Here is an 8,049-nt window from a genome sequence, read left to right on the forward strand (position 1 = left end):
GGCAACTGGTGGTGGTTATTTCCCATGATGAGGGAGGCAATCAGCTCCATGGTGGGATCTACCACAAGCAGTTGAGTAGCTGCCTTTGTGATGTGATCTGCTTCCTGTATATAAAGAGAAGCCTCGGGAATGGTCTCTAGCCTATGGCACACTTGAACCTGCATGTAGCTGTGTCATTGGTCAGCAGCCTGGTATGCTCTGCCGACCTTGGGATTTAAAATGCACTTAAGTTCATGGCCTGCCGTGTGGTTTGGTAACATCAGGACTGTGCCTTTTTACTTGTCAACTTTGGGACTTCTCAGCCTCAGCAGCCAGCAGCTGTCTGAGTAAATAAATGCCTTTAGCTCCTATGGGCCAGGAGTAGGAGGTAGAGCTGGACCCCAGGGTTGAGGAGCTTTCACCCAGCCTCTAGATCCTGGCACTTTGAACTTGGACTTAAAGCCTCCAATTGTAAGAATGAACTCCTGTTTGTTAAGGCCATCCCATTTGTGGTATATTATTATCAGAGTGGCAGCAGTTAACCACAACAGTCATGTTTTCTTATCTATAGTACAATTCTGTCTCTTGATTTAGTGCATTTAATCCATTTACATTCAGTGTAATTATCAACAGGTATGAATTTATTGCTTTCATTTTGTTATATGTATATATATTTTTGTTGTTTTGCTGATTTCTTTGTTCCATACCATTTTCTTTCCTGAGCTCATTTTGTTTATGGATTTTTAAAATCATTTGTTTCATTGCTGTTGTTTAGTATTTGCTAAATAATTGTGCTTTCTCTGTTTTTCGTCTTTATGTGAAGGTTTATTAATTTTCTTTGAGTGTTGCCTGTAATTCATTATCTTATTCCCAAATTTAAAATTGTTCTGCTGCAAAATTGTCCTGACTTCCTCTCTCTTTGGAAGTTGTGTAACCTACACTGTTTATTCCCTCTTTTTGGTTTGTAGTTGTTCTCATTTACCAATTGATTCTCTGGTTCTCTGTTTCTAGTCTCGAAGTTTATTTTACTTCTGAATTGGTTCCTAGGTTATGTTGTAATGTTTGTTAATCTTTGTTGTTTATCTGCTGTTGTTGGTTCTGTGTCCACAGGACTCTGTGATGTTTAAGGTTGGTGTCAGCTTGGCTGGTTCCTGGTTTTGGGTGGCTGGGCAGCTGGATGTATATACTCCTTTTGATCACATTGTAATCACCTGCATGGTGGAATCTGCTGTGTGCAGCTAAGAAATTACCTTTGGGGTGTGGCCTGTTTCAGTATATAAGGAGAAAGGTCTCTAGTTTTTTGTGCATTTGGATCCTGCATTTGGCTGTCTTCATGCAGTGGCCTAGTCTTTTGCCTGTCAATCTTGGCATTGTGCTATTTTACCTGTCGGTCTGGGGTTCATCAATCTCAGCAGCCAGCAGCTGCATGAGTCAGAAAAAGCCTCCAGCTCAACAACGGGCAAAGTTATGGTAACTTCTTGGCCATAGCTAACCACTCTGAGGGAGTGAGTAGTTGGACTGGTGGGCTCTGGACCATGGTTGCACGGGACAAGCTGAATTGGCATAAGATACTACATAAAAACATTGTTTTACATCCTACTTTGGTGAGTAACAACTGGGATCTTAAAAGCTAGCAAGCAGCTATTAAGATACAATAGTGGGTCTCTCCTCATCCAGATCAAAGAAGAATGAAGGAAACCAAAGACTCATGGAAATAATTAGTCCAAGGGACTAATAGACCACGTGATCCTTAGCTTATATGACCATGAGACTAGAAGAACTAGATGGTTCCTGGCTACCACTGTTAATCACTTAGGTATTAGTACAGGAGATACTGGATAGAGTGGGAGAACAATGTGGACCAAAACTCAAAATCATTTTTTTAAAATAAAAGGTTTGCTGGTCTGATAGAGCCTAGTGAGACTCCTGAGACTATGACCTATAGTTACTTTTCAGGTCTGGAATTAAACTCACTCCCATGGCTTTAGGCCAAACAATAGACATGCATGTAGGGTGAACATTTACATCAGGTAGATACACTCCTTAGAACTGTCAATCATGGGAGAACAGAAGGGCAGTGTTTGCCTAGGGAGACAGCTAGGGGGGCAGGAGTGCATAGGAAAGAAGGACACATGGAAGAGGTAACCATAGGGAGGAAGTGAGAAGAGGGCTGTTACATTGTGGGGAATTGCATTCAGTGTCATGAAACAAAATGTGTATGAACTGCTGTATGGAAAATGAATATGCTCTGTAAGCTTTCACCCAAATCTTAATAAAAATTTAAAAATAATTTTTAAAAAACAAGAAAAAGCCACGAGCTCCAGTGAGCCTGGAAAAGGAGGCAAAGCTGAAGCCCAAGGTTGAGGGGTGTTCACTCACGCCCTAGAGCTGGCACTTTGAACTTGAACTTCTGTCCTCCTAAACAGTAAGAGAATAAATGTCTCATATCACTTAATTAAATGGATGTTAAAGCCATCCACTTATGGTATTTCTATTATAGCAGCACTAAAACAGTGTAGTGCCTAGGGTACTTGACTGCTAATCAGAATGCTGGCAGTTCAAAGCCACTAGCCACTCCTCAGAAGAAAGGTTAGGCAGTCTACTTCTATAGTGATACTGCCTCGGAAACCCAAGGAGGGGTTGCTATGAGTCGAGTGCGACTCAACAGCACATAACAACAGAGAACCAAGACAGACTTCCTTTATCCTGTCTTGAAATGTTGGTCTGATTTTCTAGAAATGTCCTGATTTTGCCATCATATTTGAGGGACAATTTTGCTGGAATGTAATTCTTTGCATTTCTTTTTCTTTCAAGATTTTATATATATATCATCCCATTGATTTCTCACCTGCAGGGTTTTTGCTGAGAAATCAGAGCTTAGTCTTATTGATTGCCCTTTTTGTGTAACTTTTCGTTTTTCCTGTGTTTCTTTCAGAATTCTCTTTGCCTTTGGCTTTTGTAAGTTTGATTATGTCTTGGTGATTTCCTTTATGGGTCTGTCTTACTTGGGGTTTGTTAAACTTCTTGAATGCATATCTTCTTGTCTTTCATCATATTAGCGATGTTCTCTTCCAACAAATCAACATTTTTTTCTGAGGTTTTATTTGTTTCTTCCTGTTCTGGAATTCCATTAACATGTAAGTTATTCCTCTTGATGGTTTCCCACATAAATCTTAGGCTTCGTTTTGTTTTGAATTTTTTTCTGATTGTTTCCTTAACAAAGTAGTATTGAGAGATTTGTGTTCAATCTCACTAATTCAGTCTTCCATTGTTTTGATTTTACTTCTTTGTCCTTTCAATGTGTTGTGCATTTCTAAAACTTTAGTATTAATCTTCTGTAATTTTATTTCCTGTTTTTGTGTGGTTTCTAATATTTTACTTGTCAGTTTGTTTTGTATGATTTTCCTCAATTGTTCTGGAGTTTTTCAGTGTTTTCCTTGATTTGTCTCTCAATCTGTTGAAGGAACCTAAATATATTTATTTTGAATTCTTTGTCAGGTAGTTCCAATGTAATTTCTTCTTCAAGTAGATTTTCTGGGACTGTATTTTGGTCCCTTGTTTGTACTACTTAATCTTGCTTCTTTGTATGTGAAGTAGAATTGTCAGCTCTTGCTCAGACATTTTGATGTCATTTTATACATATTTAATTGGTGATTGTATGTTGGTATGATTCAGCCAGTTTTTTTTTTTTTTTTTTTTTTAATATATCTGAGTGAGCCAGGATTGTGTGCTACTCTGTTTGCTAGTTTGACAGCACTTAAGCACTCGCCTGGTGGGTATGATAGAACATGAGAATGTATGCATAGATCTCTGTTAGCTGTTCAAGTAGAGCTGTTGAGAGTGGGTTGAACTGGTATCGGCCACCATGTATTGTTGATCAGTTGGTGCAGAAGCAAGTAGTGGGTCTTGCCCAGTGTGTAGGGTTGCAGGAGGTATGAATGTGGGTGGGTTGTGTGAGGACAGTTGCTTCTGGTCATCAGACATCACAGTGGTAGTTCTTGGCAAGCAGAGCTGATTATCAGATTATTTTTCTGGGGAACACTGCTTCAAATATTCTACATGATGGCACCATCAGGCCAGCTGATAGTCCTCAGCTCCATTTGTCTCCTTACTGGATGTTTTCATTCAGATTCTTCTACTAGTCACTATTTAATCTACTTCTTTATCTTTCCCTTTGAAGCTCAGGCTTCCAACATTATCTTCTGTATCTGTTTCAATTGGTTTCTTATTTGTTTGTTATAGAGGGTCTATGTAGCTTGTCTGCTTATTCCACCATCTTGCTGGAAATGCTGAGGTACATCTCTCCCCTCTTTATTTATTTACTTATTACTGGGATTTGGGTGAAAGTTTACAGAGCATATTCATTTTCCATTGAACAGTTCATATATGTTTTGTTTCAAGATATTGATTGCAATCCACACAGTGTAGCAGCTCTGTTCCCACTTCCTCCCTGTGTTTACCTTTTTCCCTTGTCCATATTTTCTATGCATTCCTGCCCTCTGAGCTATTTCCCTGTACAAATACTGCCTTTCTGATCTACCATGGTTGATTATTCTAAGGAGTGTACCTACCTGGTGTAGTTATTCACCTTATAGGCCTATTGTTTGCCTGGAAGCCACAGGAGTGAGATCAATTCCAGGCCCGATGGATGACTGGGGACAATAATCTCAGGGCTGTCACCAGTTTCTATCAGACCTGTAAGCCTACCATCACCCCAATTTTTATATAAACATTTCTTTGCACCTTTTCATCCAGGTGTCCATCCACAGACATTATAGTTTAGTCTTGACATTTCAAAAAAATTCTAAATCTCTTCTAATCTGGCGGTTCTTCTCATCCCTTTCTTTTCTTATATTTTACCTATTAACAGACCTGTAGCATTTCTTACAATCTGGATTTTTCTGGTTATATATTCATTATGCCAGTCAGCAGATTACCCTGTCCTCTGTGCTTCTTCTAAATGGACAGATAGATCCAGAGGTTTGATCTGACTCATGTTCTATCCCTTTAGAAAGAACACAAAGTGGTTCATTGGTCTTTCATCAGGAAGGTTGTAGTATCTGCTTTCCACATTCTCTGCAATGTGATTCCTGGTGGTACAATGGTTAACCACTTGGCTACTACCCAGAAGGTCAGTGGTTAGCACTCACCAGTGGCTCCGTGGGAGGAAGTCTGCTTCTCTAAAGAATGCAGCCTACGGGGCAGTTCTGCAGCGTTCTATAGGTTCACTATGAGTTGGAATGAATTTGATGGCAGCAGGTTTGAATGTTTTTAGGTTTTATGCTGTGAGCAGTTGTTGATGCTCAGTGTCTATGCAGGGTTCTCCAGTAGGACTATCTGCAGTGACAAAATGTTCTGTACCCACACTGTCCACTGTGATAGCTGCTGGGGCATGTGGCTATTCAACACTTGAAACATGGTTAGTGTGACTGAGGAATGAAATGTCACATATCACTTAATTAAATTTTAGATTTAAGTAGCCACATGTAGCTGGTGGCTACCCTATTGCACAAGGGCCATAGTCTTAGATATTTTACCAAGCTCTATTAGACCAGTAAACCTGGTCTCTTTTTATGTGTTTAGTTTTGTTCCACATTGTTCTCCAGCTCTATCCAGGATCTCCTGCACTGGTCCCTTTCTGAGTGGTTGCCAGTGGTAGGTGGGCACAATCTAGTTCTTCTGGTCTCATGGTCATATAGGCTGAGGTTCAGATGATCCACTAGTCAGTCCCCTGGACTAATTGTTTCCATGAGTCTTTGCTTTTCTTCATTCTTCTTTGCTCTGGATAAAGAAAGACCAATTGTTGTACCTGGAAGCCTGCTGGCAAGCTTTTATGACCTGAGTCGGTACTCACCAAAGTAGAATGTGGAACAGTGTTTTTGTGTAGTAAGTTATGCTAATTGAACTTGTTGTACCCTGCAGCCATGATATCAAGCCCACAGGTCCAACAACTCACTCCATCAGGGTGGTTGACTGTGTGAGATACATCATTTTTAACTGCTGTATAATGTTCCACTGTTTTGAACTATAGTTTAACCAGCCTTTTATTGATGGATCTTTTATATTAGAAAAATATTTTAAGCCTAAAAATGTCCATTTCAGCTACTTCTTATTTTTCTGTTCTTCTCTGTCATCAAGGGAAAACTTAAAGTGATTGTGATCCTTACTTGAAGTAAAAGAAACCTGTTTTGAAAAACCCAGCATGTGTTTTTATTTATTTCGTATTTTGTTTGTTTCACAACAGATGGCTGTTGTAGTTTTTAAAACCAAAAAAAAAAAAAAAAAAGCCCAAACTCACTGTCATTGAGTCGATTGTGACTCATAGCAATCCCTCCTTGGGTTTCTGAGGGGGCATCTCTACCGAGTAGATTGCCCAATCTTCCTTCTGAAGAGTGGCTGGTGGGTTTTACAATACTATGTAAATATGTGACTGCAATGATGCTTGAAACTTTCTCTGTGAACTAGGCAATTTTTTCCGGGGGAGAACAGCAAAACATGAAAATTGCATTTTTTCTAAATACCCTCCCTTATAACTGAAGTATTTTAGGAGGTATGTTCTGAAGTAACAGAAAAACCAAAACAAAACTAATATATTTTGTCATTTTCAGCCAAATTCCCAAATTGGAACTGAAATCGAAGTTGTGTCGACTAAAGTTTCCGAGTGCAGAATCAATGAAAATCAGAGTCATGTGGTTCTTGTAGAAAACCTTCATGTTAACAAACTTAATATTTTAGATGAAAAGATAAGGTACGTTTGATTTGGATCAGAAAGCATATAAGTTTTCAAAGATAAAGGTTGGATTTTTTCATAGTTGATTTTATATCATAATTGGAAGTTTTTATGAATGGATAAAGTAATAATTACACCATTAGAATATTTTAAATCATATTCTTGATATGATGATATAAGATGCATGATTAACCTTTTTTTAATTTGTAATTCCCTTGAAAAGTGTGGAAAGCGTCCTTATTTTTTGTTTTAAAACTGTTAATAGTAGACAAAGCTTCTTAAGTTCTTTGCATCTTCTCTGAAATATATAACCTGTTGACTAAAGTTCATAAACAGAAACCAGAAAAATCAAACCCACTACCATGGACTCAATTCTGGCTCATGGTGACCCTTTAGGACAAGTAGAATGAACCCATTGTGTTTCTAAGGTTGTAAATTTTCCTGGAATGAGACTGCCTCATTTTTCTCTCATGGGATGGCTAGTGGGTTCAAACTGCTAACCTTTTCATTTGCTGCTGAATGCTTAACCACTACACCATGAGAGCTCCTTGAGTAATAGAAAGTGCTACAGTGTATTACATTTAGAGGCAATTATGCTCCAAGCCACAGTCCCTGGATGGCACAAGCAGTCAGTGTGATTAGATGCTAACGAAGGGTTGGCAGTTTTAGTCCACCAGAGGTTCATTGAAAGAAAGACCTGGTGATCTGTTTCTGAAATGTCAGCCACTGAAAACTCTGTGGAGCACAGTTCTACTTTGACACACGAGTCACCATGAGTCTGAGTTGACTTGAAAGCAACTGGTATGGAATGGTATGTTATAAACCAGATGGAAAGAATGCTTTTATTATTATTATTTTTTTTTTTTTACTTTTATTGTGGTGAAAACATACACAACAAGACATTTGCCAACATAACAACTTCTACATTTACAGCTCAGGGACATCGATGACATTTTTCATGTTGTGCCACCATTATTGCTATTCTTTTCCCACCACAATTAGCATAAACTGAATGTCCCCCAAACAAAAGCTTCCCCTTTCCCCCTCCTACCCTTGGTAACCACTAATAATCTTTGATACACACATGTATATATGTATATGTGTATATATACATATGTATATATATACACACACACACACAAGCATATATGCTCTGGTGGCATAGTGCCGAAGGCATTTGACTGCTAACCAGAAGGCTGGCAGTTCAAACCCACCAGCTACTCCTCAGAAGGCAACCTATTTCCTTAGTGATACCGCCTCGGAAACCCAAGGAGGTGTCACCATGAGTCGGATTCAACTTGACAGCAGTGAGTTTTTTATATATATACATACACATTTTT

At 38.8% G+C, this 8,049-nt stretch overlaps 1 protein-coding gene across 1 annotated transcript in view; it reads left to right on the forward strand.

The window, feature by feature from the left end:
• Positions 1-8,049, forward strand: part of BDP1 (B double prime 1, subunit of RNA polymerase III transcription initiation factor IIIB) — a 217,727-nt gene that overhangs the window by 123,649 nt on the left and 86,029 nt on the right. Inside the window, exon 23 of the mRNA XM_007943362.1 lies at positions 6,588-6,731. Coding sequence (XP_007941553.1) covers positions 6,588-6,731 — 144 coding nt within the window. The remainder of the gene's footprint in view (positions 1-6,587; positions 6,732-8,049) is intronic.

Source organism: Orycteropus afer, unplaced genomic scaffold (assembly GCF_000298275.1).
Source record: "Orycteropus afer afer isolate SDZICR_OR568_19922 unplaced genomic scaffold, OryAfe1.0 scaffold00104, whole genome shotgun sequence".
Taxonomy (NCBI): domain Eukaryota; kingdom Metazoa; phylum Chordata; class Mammalia; order Tubulidentata; family Orycteropodidae; genus Orycteropus; species Orycteropus afer.